The 19,619-nt window shown below is 41.7% G+C and overlaps 1 protein-coding gene across 5 annotated transcripts in view; it reads left to right on the top strand.

Moving 5' to 3' along the window:
* LOC137377724 (transmembrane protein 33-like) overlaps positions 1 to 19,619 on the top strand; it is a 169,070-nt gene that overhangs the window by 137,708 nt on the left and 11,743 nt on the right. For 4 of the 5 annotated variants that reach the window (XM_068047689.1, XM_068047690.1, XM_068047692.1 and 1 more), the window contains exon 7: positions 318 to 401. In XM_068047689.1, the coding sequence (XP_067903790.1) occupies positions 318 to 401 (84 nt within the window). The remainder of the gene's footprint in view (positions 1 to 317; positions 402 to 19,619) is intronic. The other variant, XM_068047693.1, reaches the window with a different exon arrangement.

Here is a 19,619-nt window from a genome sequence, read left to right as displayed (position 1 = left end):
CATTGATAATTATAGTATCAGCTGGTTAACCCAGATAAGACTTGGTTTATTCCATTTTTGATTGAATAGCTGTGCAGGTTAGAGGAATTAGTAATATCTCAAATTTATCTTTTAAAAACTATCTGTTGTATATATGTGCAAGAGTAGAGACAAGTAAATGTTGTCTATCTGTTAGTGCTTGATTACTTCAATCTATTTGTCAGTACTTTGTTTAAAATTCTGATAACAGCTGAATGTCTTTGATGTATCACTTCGATCTTAATTTTTATGTTCAAAGTTATTAAATTGTCAACCAGATCTATGTGTTTGTTTCACAGAGGCCGGGCTCATTTATTCCTCCCCTTTTTCTACTATCGTTTCCTGACCTTAAGGTATGCATCTCAAAGGAATCCCTACTGTAGGTAGGTAAAACATTTTTGCCCCCCCACTCCTATTGCTTATATGCTTGAATACAATGAGAATTGTTACCAAACTACAAAACAGCACATAGATAGGTAATTGTATTCAGATAATGCTGAATTTAACCAAAACATTACTTGGTAAATACTAAATCACTTTTTATATTCTGTAGTGTAGATTTTAAAGATCGGGTTGTTGGATGTGCGTTAATGCAATGCAATGTGCTGTGTGAAGCCAAAATAGAACATTTTTTTTTAATATCCAGTCTAAATGTTGTAAAAGAGTAGTCATTTTGTACTATTAGAAAAATTTAATTTTAATCCTATAGTCATTTATTTGTGAATAGATGCAGAAATTGGATTTTTTTAATTACTTAATTTTTAAAATTAAGGAATTCATTTGAGTCTAAAGTGATTTTTAAATAACCTGTGTGTCATATTGTGAGAGGAGGGGACCAAAAACACCACCTTGTACTACACTCTAGGCCATTATACCTCCTACATTGTCGGTCATCGGGAATTGTATCAGAATTCTTTCGTACCAACGGTCATCGTTCCAAAGGGATGGGCGATGGCCTCCATTGCCCTCATCCGCTGGAATTTGGAAGAGTAAGAGGTGACTTGATTGAAACATAAGATCCTGAGGGATCTTGACAAGTTCAGAATCTAGAACCAGGAGTCACTGTTTAAAAATAAGGGTTCGCCCATTTAAGACAGGTGAGGCGGTGGTGTAGTGGTATTGTCACTGGACTAGTAACCCAGAGACCCAGGGTATTGCTTTGGGACATGGGTTCAAATCCCACCACAGCAGAAGGTGGAATTTGAATTCAATTAATAAATCTGGAATTAAAAAGCTAGTCTAATGATGGCCATGAAACCATTGTCGATTGTTGTAAAAACCCATCTGGTTCACTAACGTCCTTTAGGGAAGGAAATCTGCTGTCCTTACCTGGTCTGGCCTACATGGGACTCCAGACCCACAGCAATGTGGTTGACTCTTACATGCCCTCTGAAATGGCCTAGCAAGCCACTCAGTTGCCTCTAACTGCTACGGAGTCAATAAAAAGGAATGAAACCGGACAGACCGCCCGGCATCGACCTAGGCACCGGAAACGACAACGGCAAACCCAGCTCTGTCGACCCTGCAAAGTCCTCCTTACTAACATTTGGGGGCTTGAGCCAAAGTTGGGAGAGTCCCACAGACTAGTCAAGCAACAGCCTGACATAGTCGTACTCACGGAATCATACCTTACAGACAATGTCCCAGACACTGTCATCACCATCCCCGGGTATGTCCTGTCCCACCGGCAGGACAGACCCACCAGAGGTGGCGGCACAGTGGTATACAATAGGGAGGGAGTTGCCCTGGGAGTCCTCAACATCGACTCTGGCCCCCATGAAGTCTCATGGCATCAGATCAAACATGGACAAGGAAACCTCCTGCTGATTACCACCTACCGCCCTCCCTCAGCTGATGAGTCAGTACTCCTCCATGTTGAACAGCACTTGGAGGAAGCACTGAGGGTGGCAAGGGCACAGAATGTACTCTGGGTGGGGGACTTCAATGTCCATCACCAAGAGTGGCTCGGTAGCACCACTACTGACCCAGCTGGCCGAGTCCTAAAGGACATAACTGCCAAACTGGGTCTGCAGCAGGTGGTGAGGGAACCAACAAGAGGGGAAAACATACTTGACCTCGTCCTCGCCAATCTGCCTGCCGCAGATGCATCTGTCCATGACAGTATTGGTAGGAGTGACCACCGTACAGTCGTTGTGGAGACGAAGCCCCGCCTTCATGTTGAGGATACCCTCCATCGTGTTGTGTGGCACTACCACCGTGCTAAATGGGATAGATTTCAAACCGATCTAGCAATGCAAAACTGGGCATCCATGAGGCGCTGTGGGCCATCAGCAGCAGCAGAATTGTACTCAACCACAATCTGTCACCTCATGGCCCGGAATATTCCCCACTCTACCATTACCATCAAGCCAGGAGACCAACCCTGGCTCAATGAAGAGTGCTGGAGGGCATACCTCAAAATGAGGTGTCAACCTGGTGAAGCTACAACATCGGACTATCTGCGTGCCAAACTGCATAAGCAGCATGCGATGAACACAGCTTAAGCGATCCCATAACCGACGGATCAGATCTAAGCTCTGCAGTCCTGCCACATCCAGGCGTGAATGGTGGTGGACAATTAAACAACTAACTGGAGGAGGTGGCTCCACAAATATCCCCATCCTCAATGATGGGGGAGCCCAGCACATCAGTGCAAAAGATAAGGCTGAAGCATTTGCAGCAATCTTCAGCCAGAAGTGCCAAGTTGATGATCCATCTCGGCCTCCTCCTGAAGTCCCCAGCATCACAGATGCCAGACTTCAACCAATTCGATTCACTCCGCATGAAATCAAGAAACAACTGAAGGCACTGGATACTGCAAAGGCTGTGGGCCCTGACAGTATTCCGGCAATAGTACTGAAGGCCTGTGCTCCAGAACTTGCCACGCCCCTAGCCAAGCTGTTCCAGTACAGCTACAATACTGGCATCTACCCTGCAATGTGGAAAGTTGCCCAGGTATGTCCTGCACACAAAAAGCAGGACAAGTCCCAACCCGGCCAATTACCGCCCCATCAGTCTACTTTCAATCATCAGTAAAGTGATGGAAGGTGTCATCAACAGTGCCATCAAGCGACACTTAGCAATAACCTGCTCAGTGACTTAAGTTTGGGTTCCGCCAGGCCCACTCAGCTCCTGACCTCATTACAGCCTTGGTTCAAACATGGACAAAAGAGCTAAACTGAAGAGGTGAGGTGAGAGTGACTGCTCCTGACATCAAGGCAGCATTTGACCGAGTATGGCATCAAGGAGCCCTCGCAAAACTAAGGTCAATGGGAATCAGGCAAAACACACTGCTGGCTGGAGTCATACCTAGCGCAAAGGAATATGGTTGTGGTTGTTGGAGGTCAATCATCTGAGCTCCAGGACATCACTGCAGGAGTTCCTCAGGGTAGTGTCCTAGGCCCAACCATCTTCAGCTGCTTCATCAATGACCCTCCTTTTACAGTCCATGTAGAAATGCAGCAAGACCTGGACAATATCCAGGCTTGGGCTGATAAGTGGCAAGTAACATTCGCGCCACACAAGTGCCAGGCAATGACCATCTCCAACAAGAGAGAATCTAACCATCTCTTCTTGACATTCAATGGCATTACCATTGCTGAATCCCTAACTATCAACATCCTAGGGGCTACCATTGACCAGAAACTGAATGGAGTAGCCATATAAATACCGTGGCTACAAGAGCAGGTCAGAGGCTAGGAATCCTATGGCAAGCAACTCACCACCTGACTCCCTGAAGCCTGTCCACCATCTACAAGGCACAAGTCAGGAATGTGATGGAATACTCTCCACTTGCCTGGATGGGTGCAGCTCCAACAACACTCGAGAAGCTCGACACCATCCAGGACAAAGCCTGCTTGATTGGCACCCATCTACAAACATTCACTCCCTCCACCACCGACGCACAGTGGCAGCAGTGTGTACCATCTACAAGATGCTCTGCAGCAATGCACCAAGGCGTCTTAGACAGCACCTTCCAAACCCACGACCTCTACCAACTAGAAGGACAAGGGCACCAAATGCATGGGAACACCATCACCTACAGGTTCCCCTCCAAGTCGCACCCCATCCTGACTTGGAACTATATCGCCGTTCCTTCACTGTCACTGGGTCAAAATCCTGGAACTCCCTTCCTAACAGCACTGTGAGTGTACCTACCCAACATGGACTGCAGCGGTTTAAGAAGGCAGCCCACCACCACCTTCTCTAGGGCAATTAGGGATGGGCAATAAATGCTGGCCTGGCCAGCAATGCCCACATCCCATGAATGAATTTTTTAAAAAAAGGAGAAATTTTTTCTCTGAGCGTCGCGTGTCTTTAAAACGCTCTTCCTCAAAAGGCAGTGGAAGCAGGGTCTTTGAATGTGTTTAAGGCAGAGGTGGATAGATTCTTGATAAGCAAGGGGGTGAAAGGCAATTGGTGAAGGGTGGGAATGTGGAGTAATCAATTCAGCCATGAACTTATTGAATGGCGGAGCAGGCTCAAGGGGCCGAGTGGCCTCCTCCTGCTCCTAATTCATATGTTTGTATACTCTTTCAACTGGCTACAGCATACTTTTTAATGTAATTTCCTGACAGCCAAACCTGTTTTTTATTTCAGTATCTGTATTCCTCACAAAAGCAGATTTAATGTGCACAAACATATTTTCACGGAAAACCAATAGCACCACTTCAAACCTCATAAATTACGACAGTAAAATGCTTCACAGAAATTGTAACTGTGCATATTGTAACCAACTGAACATTGGTTGCAATGATCTCCTTGGGTTCTTTTGCTTCTATTTGATTACAATCCTTGAGGAAAAAGTACATTAGATTAGTGTCAGTGGTAAGGATGGAATAGATTTGCTGCACCTATTCAGTTCCGCTCATTATCCAGACAGTACACATTCTGTTTGGTAGCATTGATGGAACATAGTCTTATTGTGCCTGTTCACTTGTTCAATAAAAACGTACTGTTGATGGAGTGATGGAATTAAAGTGGCATTAAATTTGCTGATGATAATGAGACCAAAGGACATCTTATTGGTAAGACTGATTTTATCGACAAAATGCAAACTTTAGGTTACTTAAAGCTAAGGAAATTGTGAATTGGTCGGGAGACAGCCATTGCCAATGCAAGGTTCCCCTCTGGCTTTTTAATAGAGAAAATTAAATGTAATGCAGGACACTACCGTAGCAAAGTTATAGAAGCCTGGAGCAAATCTTTATTTCAAGAAAATTATGATGCATGGTGAAAGAAAAATGCGAGTTGCCAAATCTGCAGCTTTGCAGGAACAAAAAATAAAAGGTCAATGGAGCACTGACAAAAGTCATATCAAAACATAGGGAAATACAAGAAAGTTTGAGATAGCAGGAAAGGGGTTGGAGACTTGAACTAAGAGGGATTGCTGGTCAGATAACAGTTTATACTTCTATTCTCATCTGGGAGATGGAACAGGATGTTAGAAGCACATCCACAGATATGTGAGTAGTATTCGTGTCTTGGGGAAAATTGAGATTTGCTGAGGAGGAAGAGAAGTGTTCAGTACAGCAGAGAAAACAGTCTTTTTAGAGACCGCTCTAGAAATGAAGGGATATGGGAGTTCAGTGTGAGGTCAGACTGTAGCAAAACGTGGAATGTCAATAGATGGAAAGTAAAAATCAAGGAGGGTATCACCAAAAGTAAGAGATGTTCGCTGTGGTTGGACTTGCAAAAGACATGATGAAAGTATCTCTGATGTATTGCACTAAAATTGTAATTAGAGTAACATATAGTAATGCATACCATGTACTGAAAGCATAATTTCCGTAGGAAGTTGGCTAATTGATAGAGAAACAAAGCAGAGTGGGAGAGAGAACAGGACCCTGGAAATGCCTGAGTTCATAGTAATTTGAAAGGAATCTAGAAATTATGTGAAGTTAGCTTTGGTGTGAATACATTTGATGACTCCTTTAGAAACATATTGTGACGGACATTGCCAAAGGCTTGGAGGATGTCGTGAGGGTGGTGCTAAGATTTACCTTTAGACACATAGGTCAGCATTACACAGCACAACAGTTGCATGGTAATGAACAATTGCAGTGGCAGTTCTAATGAAAGATATGGAACAGTTTGAGTGATGACTGCAGCAACTGACTGAACTGCAACAACAGAATTTGAGAAAAATATCTGATACATCTGCGAACTCCATAGATTCACAGCAACAAACTGAGAAAACTATTTGAGACATCTGTGAACTTAATGTAGTCACAGAGTAAATAGTCAAGTAGTCAAGTTATGCATATGTGTTATGAGGTGCTTCTATATTTTTACATTTTTGAGAATCCGTGTGTTAGAATTGTGGAGGTGGCTTTATTGGAGAAGTGAAGTAATTCCATAGATGTTTGAGTTTGTTTTTTAAAAGAGGTCGCCGGACGGACACTTGAGGTCTTGCTTGAAAACAATCTTTACTGGAAGACACATGCCTGAAGCTCAATAAACGAGAGAAACTTTGGAGACTAGGGTGAGATGTTTACAGAGAAGTGACAAGCCACGATTAATGAGGGTCAGGAGGTTCTGACTTGCTGTTTGGTTTCACTTCTGACATATTGTTTTGGTTCAGTTGAGGTGTGGACTGTGTTTGAAAGCAATTGGAGATCAACCTGCCAAGAGAGAAACACCCGGCTTGCCTGCTTCCTCTTGTCCCTGTGAAATGCCATGTTTCCCGAGGAGCTCCTGGAAAGTTTGCCAGATTAATTCTTGCCGCACGAAGAGAACTGCTCCAAAAAAGATCCCAGTGATCCATCTATGTGCAGGATGACAGACTGTATGCAATTTTGGGACATAACATATCTCAGCCATTTTCTTCAAGGATTGACAAGTATTTGGCCAAAGTATTCTTTTTTTGTACTATTTTGAATAAGAGCTCTGCAGAGAAAACCTTTTTTTGGTTAAACTCGTGTGTGTGTGTGTGTGTGTGTGTGTGTGTGTGTGTGTGTGTGTGTGTGTGTGTGTGTGTGTGTGTGTGTGTGTGTGTGTGTGTGTGTGTGTGTGTGTGTGTGTGTGTGTGTGTGTGTGTGTGTGTAAAAAAAGGGAACTTTCGTATTTCTAACTCTGTTAATGCTGTGCTTTGTTACTGGATAAGTCTTGTTTTATAATCTGATTTTGTTTATAAAAGAAACCTGTTTGGTGTATTTTATTTGGGGATAAAGAATAGAGTATATGATTGACCGTATCAGAAACTGGGTAAACATTTAAATATATGTTGTGACCTGTGGAGAAGTGGAACTAGAAGAGACAGTGCACACCTCCCGCTTCGGTGGAAACATGTAACTGGGGACTCTGTGCGGGATAACCCTAAGCAGACGACATGCAGTTGTAAGTGGGGGTGATGATAATTGAAACAGGAAAAGGGAAAAAACAGGTTTCTTGTGCATTGGAGTAACGTTTTCACTACCGGAATTTCTTCGTCAGTTGCTACAACCTTTCTGGAGAAGGAGGACTTATCCCTGAGTGATTTGAGAAACTTAACAAAGGTTAAGCTAATAGAATTGGCAGCAAAATTGGAGTTAGAGTTAAAAGCAGGAGCTAAGAAAGCAGACATAATTGAAGTAATAGCACAGCATTTGAAATTGGAAGAAGAAATTGGCGATCTAGATGGTAGTTCCGTTGAATTAGCTAGGATTGAACTTGAAAGAGAATTGACAATGAAGAAACTTGAATTTGAGGAAAAGGAAAGAAGGAAGGGAATTTGAATTAAAAATGCTTGAACTAAGGCAGAAGAGTGGCCTTGACTCCAAGTGGTGAGGAATGATCTGACTCCAGCCCAGGACCTAGTGAAGAACTGTTTAAATTTGTGCATGCCTTCCCGAAGTTTGAGGAAAGGGACGTAGAGGCATTTTTCATTTCTTGCGAAAAGATAGATGAAGTGGCCGAAGAAAAGCTGGACGCTACTCATGCAAAGCAGGTTGATGGGCAGAGCTCATGAAGTTTATGTTATGATTTCTGAGGAGGCTTCGGCAGATTATGAGATAGCAAAAAAAGCTATTCTTGCTGCTTATGAGTTAGTCCCTGAAGCTTACCAACAGAAATTTCGGAACCTCCAGAGACAGCCTGGCAGACTTGTATAGAATTTGAGAGGATAAAGCAAATTAATTTTGATCGTTGGATGCGGAAACTAAAGGTAGAGGCCACATATGAGAACCTTTAGGGAAATAATTCTCCTGGAAAATTTAAAAATTCACTCCATCCATTAATAAGAACCCATATAGAGAACCAGAAGGTTTCAACAGCCAGACAGGCAGCTGAGATTGCTAATGATTATGAGCTTGTTTACAAGCCAAAACCCTTTGTCCGTCACCCCCACAAACCCAAGAAGAATAGAAGGTGGGAGGGTGAAAGGAAGGCAAGTAGCCGGGGGCAAGAAGGGATAGCTGTGAACGCCCCAGGATCATCTCCTCAGGCTAAAAAGGAAGATGCTGTGGATGGAAGTGAGGTCCAAAAGCCTATGTGTCACCATTGCCACAAGGTGGGACACTTTCATGCAGAATGCTGGAAGTTGCGGTGTAAACCCATGGGTCTTATTGGGGTACACAACGCCAATGCAGAGAAAGGGGCCCTGATCGAGAGTACGACAGATCAGGCTCTGAATGCAGCTGTAATTCCAAGTGCAATAACTGCTGTGAGTGCAGGGGTTATGAATAAGATACCTCAGTGTTACAGAGAATTCTTGGCAAAAGGAAAAGTAACTCCTTATCCCTCAAGTGAGGCAGGTAAACCTATAGTTCTACTTAAGGATACAGAAGCTGACCAAACACTTTTGCAGGGGAAAAGCATAACTTTTCCACTAGAGAGCGCACTGAATGCCAAGGTTTAAGTGAATGGTATCGGCAAGAAGTATATACCCATACCTTTGTATCGGGTGCACCCGGAGTGTGACTTAATGTCTGGAACAGTAACCATCGGGGCTGTCCATAGTTTGCCTGTAGATGGAGTTGACCTAGTCCTGGGGAATGATTTGGCTGGAGAAGGTAGTAGCTTCTCCAGTAGTCACAGAAAAAACAAGTGAAGTTAAAGAGACAGAACAGTTGCAGGGAAAGGTTCCAGGAATTTTTCTTTCATGTGTAGTGACCCGAGCAATGGCTAAACAAGTTCCATTGTCGGAGGCAAAATTGGCACCACAGACAGATAGCCGAATATCTGAAACTTTCCTTGGGGATTTGGATAATCCACAGGAAATGTTCAGTAAGTCTTCCCTGATCAAGGCTCAGCAAGCCGATCCAGAGTTAAATAAAGTGGCACAATCGGCTCTAACTGAAGCTAAGGCAATGGGAGTTCCGGAAAGCTACTATATTAAAAATGGGATTCTAATGAGGAAGTGGAGACCTCCTCAAAGACTTGCGGACGAAGACTGGGCGATAGTTCACCAGATAGTGGTACTGTCCAAGTATCGCGGGAAGTACTAAGGATAGTCCATGAATTTCCTATGGTGGGCTGTGTGGGGATCCGGAAGACCCAATCACATATAGGTCGACGTTTTTACTGGCCAGGTTTTTCCAAGGACATGGTGCAAATTTCTAAAACCTGCCATCCATGCCAGATGTGGGAAAACCGCAACCTGCCATAAAACCGCACCTCTAATTCCCATACCTGTTTTTGAGGAACCAGTTAGGGTGTTGGTAGACTGTGTAGGACCTTTACCAAAAACCAAAGTGGGTCACCAAGGCTCCTTAGACAGTACCTTCCAAACCTGCGACCTCTACCACCTAGAAGGACAAGGGCAACCGATGCATGGGAACACCACCATCTGCAAGTTCCCCTCCAAGCCACACACCATCCTGACATGGAACTATATCGCCATCCCTTCACTGTCGCTGGGTCAAAATCCTGGAACACTCTGCTTAACAGCGCTTTTGGTGTACCTACCCCACATGGATAAAAAAATATATATACTCACTATTATGGATATGGCTACTCGGTTCCCAGAGGCCATTCCCTTGAGAACAATTTCTTCTAAGGTAGTTGTAGAGAAGTTAACCCAGTTATGGATTACCAATTGAGATTCAGTTGGATCAAGGTTCCAATTTTATGTCTAAAATTTTCCAGCAGGTTGTGAGTAATTTGGGTATAACACAGTTAAAGCCTTCAGCACACCACCCACAGACACAAGGAGCTATAGAACAGTATCATCAGACCCTCAAAATGATGATCAGGGCATACTGTCATGAATATCCCTATGATTGGGATAAAGGGCTAGAATTTCTTTTGTTTGCCCCCGGGGATTCACCTACTAAGTCCTTTTGAATTAGTTTATGGACATGAAGTAAGAGGACCTCTAAAATTAATTAAAGAAAGGTTTTTAGAAAAGAGGGACAAATCTTTTGTGTTAAATTATGTATCCATGTTCCAGGTGCAGCTCATGAGAGCCTGCAAAGTGGCTCCGAAGCACCTGCAAGCTTCCCAAACGACCATGAAGAAATGGGCAGACAAGCATGCCAAGACCCGAACATTTCAACCAGGGGATGAGGTGTTAGTATTGCTACCTTTACAAGGTGAACCGCTGAAAACACGGTTCAGTGGACCATATAAAGTGGTCAAAAGAATTGGTAAAGTAAATTATTTGATTGACAGCCCAGATCGCCAGAAAAAGAATTGGCTGTATCACATCAATATGTTGAAACAATATCATTGCCGGGAGGAGGATAAGCAGGAGGTTCTGACTTGCTGTTTGGTTTCACTTCTGAGATATTGCTTCGGTTCAGTTGAGGTGTGGACTGTGTTTGCAAACAGTTTGGAGATCAACCTGGCAAGAGAGAAACATCCAGCTTGCCTCTGTCCTCTTGTCGCTGTGCAATGCCGCGTTTCTCCTGAGGAGCTCCTGGAAAGCTTGCCAGATTAATTCTCGACGCCGCCCGAAAAGAACTGCTCCAGAAAAGATCCCAGTGACCCGTCTGTGTACTGGGATGCCAGACTGTATGCCATTTTGGGACACAACATATCTCATCCATTTTCTTCAAGAATTAACATGTATTTGGCCAAAGTATTTTTTTGTTTGTTTGGAAAAGAGTTTTGCAGAGGAAATCTCTTTTTAGGTCAACTGGTGTGTGTGGGGGTTGGCTAAGGTTAAAAGGGAACTTTCATGTTAAAAGCTGTGTTAATGCTTTGCTTCATTATTGGGTAAGTCTTGTTTTATAACAAACTGATAATTTTGTTTATTAAAGAAACCTGGTTGGTGTATTTTATTTGGGGATAAAGAGTAGAGTCTATGATTGACCGTCTCGGTAACTGGATAAACATTTAAATCTATATTGTGACCTGTGGAGAAGTTGAACTAGAAGAGACAGCGCACTCCTCCCTCCTCGGTCATAACACATGCAGTTTGAGTTCTGTAAGCACCAACAACATGGTATTTTTTTTTAATTACTTGATGCCAAGGAGCAAATAGTCAATAGTGAGTTACTGAATTTCCGAAAGCACCAGATGGATTATATGCACGACAGTGACTGGGAGACATTATCTGAGATATATGCCATCCAATGCCCACTGTGGGAGCAAATGGAAAGCAGCAACTGTGTGAATCTGTTGTAATACATCATGCAAAAGTGAAGCACGTCTGGTTAAACCTGGGTAGTTCCAATGCAGAACCTCATAATAAATCAGTCATTAATGAGAAAAGGATAGCAAAAGTTAAGCAAAGGAAGTCTATAAGATGAGGTGAAAATGAGGAAAAGTCAGATCGCAGAGTCTGGTCAATTTGTTATTAATGATGACAAATGGTGCTTCGTAAACATAGCCAATTCTTTGAATTTATGCAGAGGATTTCCCACTGGTAAAGTTGGTCATGTTGGACTAACACCTCAGATTACGATATTGTGAAAACCCATTCTGGGAATAGAATAGATTACTAATTTTGCAAATGCTACCTGTGGGAACCTGTTACAGAATAACCAATGAAATGATATATGGCTCTGTCAAAAGGTTGCAGTGAAGATGGTTTAATATTGATTGTATCATGCAGCAACAACAAACAGTTTGGTGTCCCAATTTACTTACTTGGGTGCAAGAATAATTTTACTGCATCAGTTACAGCAAAGAGATATGTAGTTCAAATTACTAATCACCTGGAGGTTCTATAAAATTCAAAACCTAGAACTGATCCAGTCAAAATGGAGAACTGTTTGCATGTTCACTAGGCAAATGAATGATGCCACCTTTCTTGAAAGAAGCATGCAAGCCAAAAATTGATACAGCTGTGCAGAGTACTGTCCAGCTGCCAACTACAGTGCACTATCTATTAATATAAAATGTCTTCATATTCCTACTGATGAGTTTTGTGGTAATCACTATTTTGACCATGAACAGAAGAGAATGGTCATTTTACAAGGCTCTTATTCAAATCCTGTGTTGTCTTTAAGAATGTCCCTGATGTGATTGAAGTGATCAGCATTGTTGCTTGATCATGCTGAATCCAACCTAGTTCAAGTACATATGAAATGGATAATAGACTTTAAAACTGAGACTTTTTTAGCTTAAGGGGACTGGATGACCTGATGGATTAGTACAATGTCCTTTCATTTCTAGGGCCTTGTTTTAAGGGACAACTGCTCAGACACGAGCTATATTTTCGTATATTTGGAGAAATTCACAAAAATAACTGAGGATAAGTATGGAAATCCTAAAAGTTTATGCCACAGGTTTAGTGTTGTAGCAAATCCTTGAAATGACAGAAATGTTGTAATATAGCTCTAGTAGTGAGTCTGGATTCTGGATTGACTCCACAGGGGAGCTCTCATAGACACTCCAATGTTAAACAGGATATAATGTGCTGAAGGCTCTCGTGGACCTCCTTTAACAGATTTTCAGTTGTTACTTAAAAACAAAAAATGCTGTAAGCACTCAGCAGGTCTGGCAGCATCTGTGGAGAGAGAAACAGTTAACATTTCAGGTCTGTGACCTTTCATTATTTTACTTATAGACTTAGTTCAATGTATAACACAGGTGTACCCAAATGTGTTCTTGTTACATTTTAAATTTAGCTTCCAAAAGCAGAGTGCTATATGTGTAAAAGTGTGCATGAATGGAAATGGCCCCAAAATCTGACAATCTGTCACATGTAAGCAGAATGCATAATGCCATTTGCAAATGGATATATTGGTACCACACTTAGATTGGTAGCTACAGTATAATGGCACAAAGGCAAACTCATGATATAAAATCAGGGCTGAATTTTATCAGTGTAGAAATTGAAATAAATGCTGGAGGCCCTTTCCCACCTACCCCCCCCCCCCCCCCCAATGTTTGTTTTTGGGGCAATATGAGCAACATGAGCATTATTCCAAACCCCAACCACTTCACTTTTGCCCTTCAATTCCTTCCCACCATCCCCACAACCAATAGGTATAGTTTTCCCCACTCCCCACCACCCTGATGATTTGATTCCTCCTCCTTCCCCACCAGTGTCTCGCCTCAAAACTCCAGCAGCATCAGGTAAGTTCATTAGCATGTTAATGTGGCTAATTTTAATATTTTAATGAAAGCCCCGTCACCAGGCAGAGGGGTGGCCGCACCGAGGCCTCGCTGCTGCCGGAAGAATGCGGTGAGGCCTTCTCGACGTCGGGGGTCATGGCCGCCCTCTCCTGGTGGAATTTTATGAGATCCCCACCACAACCCCAGGCATCGACGGGCTGGTAAAATTCAGCCCCAGGTGTGGAAAAAGGAAAAAGTAGGTGGTGAGTGTGGAGATAGAGAAGGAGCCTTATTCTGTAATGAGCCAGGTATCTATCTTACCTCCACCAATTATTAAACCTGTTTTGGCCCTTTAAATACTTACCAGCATTCTACCTTTCCTGGCAGCACTGGAAGGCTGTTCTGTTCTGGAGCTCTTAGAACCCAGCGTTGTTGAGATGTTACTGAGAGAAAAGGTGACCGTAGAACCACAGAGTTTTATAGCATATAGGCCATTCGGCCCATCAAGCTTGTGTCAGATTTTTGCTGGAGCAATCCAAATATAACTGAGTTGCTTCACACTTCCCAGTGGTCTATCACAGAATAATACAGTGCAGAAGAGGCCCTTCAGCCCATCAAGTCTGCACCGATGCATTAAAGACACCTGACCTGTCTACCTAATCCCATTTGCCAGCACTTGGCCCATAGCCTTAAATGTTATGTCATGCCAAGTGCTCAAGCCAAGGTACTTTTTAAAGGATGTGAGTCAACCCGCCTCTACCACCCTCCCAGGCAATGCATTCCAGACTGTCACCACCCTCTGGGTAAATAAGTTCTTCCTCAAATCCCCCTTAAATCTCCTGCCCCTCACCTTAAACTTGTGTCCCCTCGTAACTGACCCTTCAACTAAGGGGAACAACTGCTCCCTATCCACCCTGTCCATGCCCCTCATAATCTTGTACACCTCGATCAGGTCACCCCTCAGTCTTCTCTGCTCCAGCAAAAACAACCCAAGCCTATCCAACCTCTTTTCATAGCTTAAATATTCCATCCCAGACAACATCCTGGTGAATTGCCTTTGCAACCCCTCCAGTGCAATCACATCCTTCCTATAATGTGGTGACCAGAATTGCACACAATACTCCAGCTGTGGCTTTACCAAAGTTCTATACAACTCCAACATGACCTCCCTGCTTTTGTAATCTATGCCTTGATTGATAAAGGTAAGTGTTCCGTCTGCCTTTTTCACCACCCTATTAACCTGCCCTTCTGCCTTCAGAGATCTATGGACAAACACGCCAAGGTCCCTTTGTTCCTCAGAACTTCCCAGTGTCAGGCCATTCAGTGAATACTTCTGTGTCGCATTACTCCTTCCAAAGTGTATCACCTCACACTTTTCGGGGTTAAATTCCATCTGCCACTTTTCTGCCCATTTGACCATCCCGTCTATAACTTCCTGTAATCCTATAGTCTAGAACTATATTACAACTTTTGTGTCATTACAAGGCTTTGCCACAACACTAAATCTGTGGCATAAACACACTTAGGATTTCCAGACGTATACTCTCAGATTTTTTTGTGAATTTCTTCAAATAGATGTAAATATAGCTAGTGTCTAAGCAGTTCTATGCTGTCATCCCTTAAAGCCAGGCCCTAGAAATAAAAACACATTGTACTAACCTATCAGGTCATCCAGTCCCCTTAAGCAACCTCCTCTGCTTGATTCTGTGATTTTCTCTTAAAAGATGCAACTAACTACCCCTAGACAAGTAGAGGAAAGCATTGTTGTATAAATCAAGCAGACCTAGCAAAGTAGCATTTAATATTTCAGATATTCTTGTTGCTTCCATCTACTTTGCTAAAATATTGCTATTTCTATTTTAAATTTGAGTACGAACTATTATAATGTAAATAATAGGTTTTCATATCATAGGTATTTAATGCTTTTGTGCTTTATACATTTAAACTGAGTCCTGACATTGAAGTTTGTTTTATTGACTTGTTGAGCTGTTAAACAGGTCATTATTACAGAATAGAAACTTGAGCAGGATCGCAGTCATTCTCCATAGCCAAACAAAATTCAAAGAGTAAATTAATCCCATTGTCAGTGGCCATTAAGACCGTAAATAGTGACATCATATCAGCCTGGATTTTGTGGTCAGTGGCAAAGCAACAGCACTAACTGCTGACCTCAAAGAAAGCTGCCCGCAAAAGTCTAGCGATCTCTGTGGCCTGGATTTCTTTTTTCCCGACAGCAGTTTAAATCTGGCGCCCAGTCAAGGAGATCTCCAAGTGTCCAGCAGCAGCGATATCAGCAAGTAGGATAAGCAGTCACATTTAAGCATTCTCACAGACAGCAAACCAGGGAAGTTAAAAGCACTGATTGTCCTTCACTTTTAATTTAAATTGTCAGACAATGACCTAAATGGTTGTGATTAGATTAAGATAGAAACTAAAATATCATAATTTTTTTTTTAATTAAATGCATATGGATCTTTTACCATAATGGAACAAGTTGACATTTCACAAATATAACATTAGCTTTTCAGGACCAGTGAAGTTGTTTAGCAGTAATTATGAACTTAGTACACTGTTAAGCACCCTGTTACACCTCACTCACCAAGGTATAACTTTTTCAAGGATTTTTACAGCAAGACTAACAGTGTCAAAGTGGAAGTTTTCATCAATTCACTGATTGCTCAGAGATTCCATTCTGCGGATCCTCAACAGTGCACCCTCTGGAGCAGCATAGAGTCACTGACAGCAACCTCTAGATTTCTATATTATTCTTTGCATCTGTGGACTCCCTAAATTGCTGTCTGTTTCAGTGACATAGTGAGGATGAAGAGACACTGTTTCGTTCTCATTACCACTGCAAAATCCGGGCCAAAATTTTACAGCACAAAGAGGCCATTCAGTCTATTCTGCCTCTGTTGGCTCTCTGAAAAATCTGTTCACTTTGTCCCATTCCCCTGCTGTTTCCCATACCCTTTCAAAGTTTTCTTTGTGAATGTTTATCCACTCTCCTTTTAAAAGTTTAAAAGATTCTGCATCCATCATCATTTCTGAAAGGACATTTCATGACTTCACAACTTTCTGTATTTAAAAAAAGCTGTCTCATCCTTGCCCTTTGTTCTTTTGATTAGATCTTAATTTTATGCCTTTGTTTACTGACCCACTCACCAGTGGAAACATTTTTTTTCCTTATTTACCCTATCAAAGCACTTGAAAATTTTGAATTGTTGGGTGGCATATGCCCATTTAAAGAAAAAAATCTATTTTTATATTAAACTGTGTTGCCTCCATTTGAAGGATTCTCATTTACAACAGTTAATGTTGGATCAGTGACTGACGTAATTTATTGTGTGCTGTATTAGTTCAAATTATAATGTTAAATATATATATGCTTAGCCAGAATTTACTTTTTGATATTTAAAATGCAAACTAATTAAAAGGGAGTGTATACATTCAGAAGAATGCACTAAGCAACTTTGTAAAATTTCAGTTGTTACTTTCTTATCCACAACATGACACTAAATCAAATTTCTTTAGCTTACTGTTGAATTCATATTTGGGATAGATAGCAATGCATGACCACTAATAGTTAAAATATATTGTCACTCTTTTTTGTTTTATTGATATAGTCATTGTGATGTTTCACTGTCCCTGCCCTCAATTGATCTCATTTCAAATTGCAGAAGAGTATTGGGTATACATTAAAAATCCATTTGTTTGTCAGTGCAGGATTAGTATTCTGAAGCATTATTTTGATTCTGTAATAATATACAAAGCCTCTTCTAGAAATTATTTTAAATGAATGGTATCTCCTATTAACCAGAGTAAAGAGGAAAATATGATGTACAAAACTACAAAGGTGTAGGCACTCAACTGTCAAAGCTAATAGAATTGAGTCCCTATAAATGGAACCAAAGTCAATGTTGTGTGTAATATGCACTGATGCACCTTGTCAGCCAATCAGAATTATTCAATAGCCTAGGGTGCAATCAAATTTTCATTAAATGTCAAAAAAAATCTTTCTAACCCAGTTGCCTGAGCTGAAATTATCAAGGGCTTCAGTAGCTCCTACTGTCTTGTTGCTTTGAGTGTCTGCATCCACCGCTGCCCATCTGCCTATTGATTGGTAGGAAACCCAGAATGGGAATTACATCTCATTAATCATGTCACAGAACAGGGATTAAGACAAGTCTTTGGTTTAAGCTGCACAGCATCTGACCATTGCCCATCAGTATAGCTGATGGCTGATGATATGCAAAGAATGCCTGAAGCCCCATGAGGTCATCAGGCAGCAGAACCTCTGAACAGCCTTCCTTCACAACTTGGCAAGTGTAACTCGATAACATTGTTTTAGTACTGAAGGCCAAAATAGGAAAATGCATAAAATGAAACACTGGCATTGTCAATAAATACACCGTTTGCTCAATAAAAGTTTTTTTTTGTCATTAACTGTCCAGTTGAAACTATACAAACTGGATTGACCCCATTTTTTTCCTTGCCAGGCTTTTGAATGTAATCACCATAATACTTTTATACCAGAAAATGTTTTGGTTTCCAAAAATCAAATGATTCAAGTTGTTATTAATAGTACAGGAAGAGGCTCCTGCTCTATATAGCACACTGACATGTTCTGTCAGGCTTGGAGAGCTAACACAGCATTATTATTTGCTAAAAATCAGTTGCTGACAAATACATTTTTTTATTATTACTGGAAATGAAGGGGAGAGTGCATCTCATCAATTGTAGTATGTTCATGGAAACATGGCATCACTACCATGCAGGTACTACCTTCTAGGCAAAGGTAGTCCTCAAACGATGTCTTGGAAATGTTCCAATATGTTAGCATCCCTGCTTTTATGTCGAAAGGGTGTATTCCTAATGCCCTTCCCCTTTTTTTTCCTCAACCTGCCCAATCTTGGCTCACTTTTAAAACTTGAGAACACGGTGAAAGTTTTAATGAATGGAAACTATTCAAGGAAAAGCTGAGGAATAGAACATATGTATTTTACTTCAGTAAAAGGGCGGCACAGTGGTTAGCACTGCAGCCTCACAGCTCCAGTGATCCGGGTTCAATTCTGGGTACTGCCTGTGCGGAGTTTGCAAGTTCTCCCTGTGACCGTGTGGGTTTCCGCCGGGTGCTCCGGTTTCCTCCCACAGCCAAAGACTTGCAGCTTGATAGGTAAATTGGCCATTATAAATTGCCCCTAGTGTAGGTAGGTGGTAGGAAAATGGTGGGGATGTGGTAGGGAATATGGGATTAATGTAGGATTAGTATAATTGGGTGGTTGTTGGTCGGCACAGACTCGGTGGGCCGAAGGGCCTGTTTCAGTGCTGTATGACTCTATGACTCTAAAAGGCCTGGATGAAATTTCCCTGGATGAAAATGATTGAGGTCGCACAAGTTCTCACACTTGGATACCGCTGAGATGTATTCAATGACTTTTCTCTTATTCTATATTCTGATTTTATTTTAATACTAATTTTGGAAATTCAGTCAATATGTTTACATGCATGACACAGGCAGTTTCAAAATTATAAGCATAAATGTACCTTCATCAAGCTGCTTTTCTTGTATCCACCGCTTTATTGATTGAAGCTGCCATGGAGCAATGAATCCTTTGATTGCATTCTAAATGCAAGCACCATTAATGTGTTTGCTGTCATTGGAAATTCTGAGTATTAATATAGCAGGGAGTGGAGGTGCTGGCAATAAAAATAAATCCATTAGTGGAAATAAATGCGTTGAACATCAGATGAGAGTATCTGTATTTTTGCAACAATTCTGTTTTTCCTATTGCATGAACTCCTGATTTTCTCAGTGGACTGCTGACTTGTGTGGTGAGACAGATAAGGTTAATTCTGCGTTAAAATCTACATGATTTGTGTTTTCCTGTTAAATTGCCATTGAAAGAATTTAATAAATTTTCAAATGAACAGATGGAACACTGTCCTCATTGCTTCGACCTCCACATAGCCTCTCTGCAGAACTGTTTTTGTTTTAGAACCAATATATTCCAAAGTTCCCTCTTTCATCAAAATTCCTACTACGTTGTGACAGAATAAGAAACCTCTATTAATGCAATTCAGTTAAAATGTAAGTTTTCTTTTAATTCTGCCAGTAGAATATTACCCATCCTTTCTGTTAGTCTCTTCAAACTACACATCATCTTGAGCCATGAGGA

Source organism: Heterodontus francisci, chromosome 15 (assembly GCF_036365525.1).
Source record: "Heterodontus francisci isolate sHetFra1 chromosome 15, sHetFra1.hap1, whole genome shotgun sequence".
Lineage (NCBI taxonomy): Eukaryota > Metazoa > Chordata > Chondrichthyes > Heterodontiformes > Heterodontidae > Heterodontus > Heterodontus francisci.
Note: the sequence above shows the minus strand (reverse complement) of the source record. Positions and strands in the feature narration are given on the sequence as shown.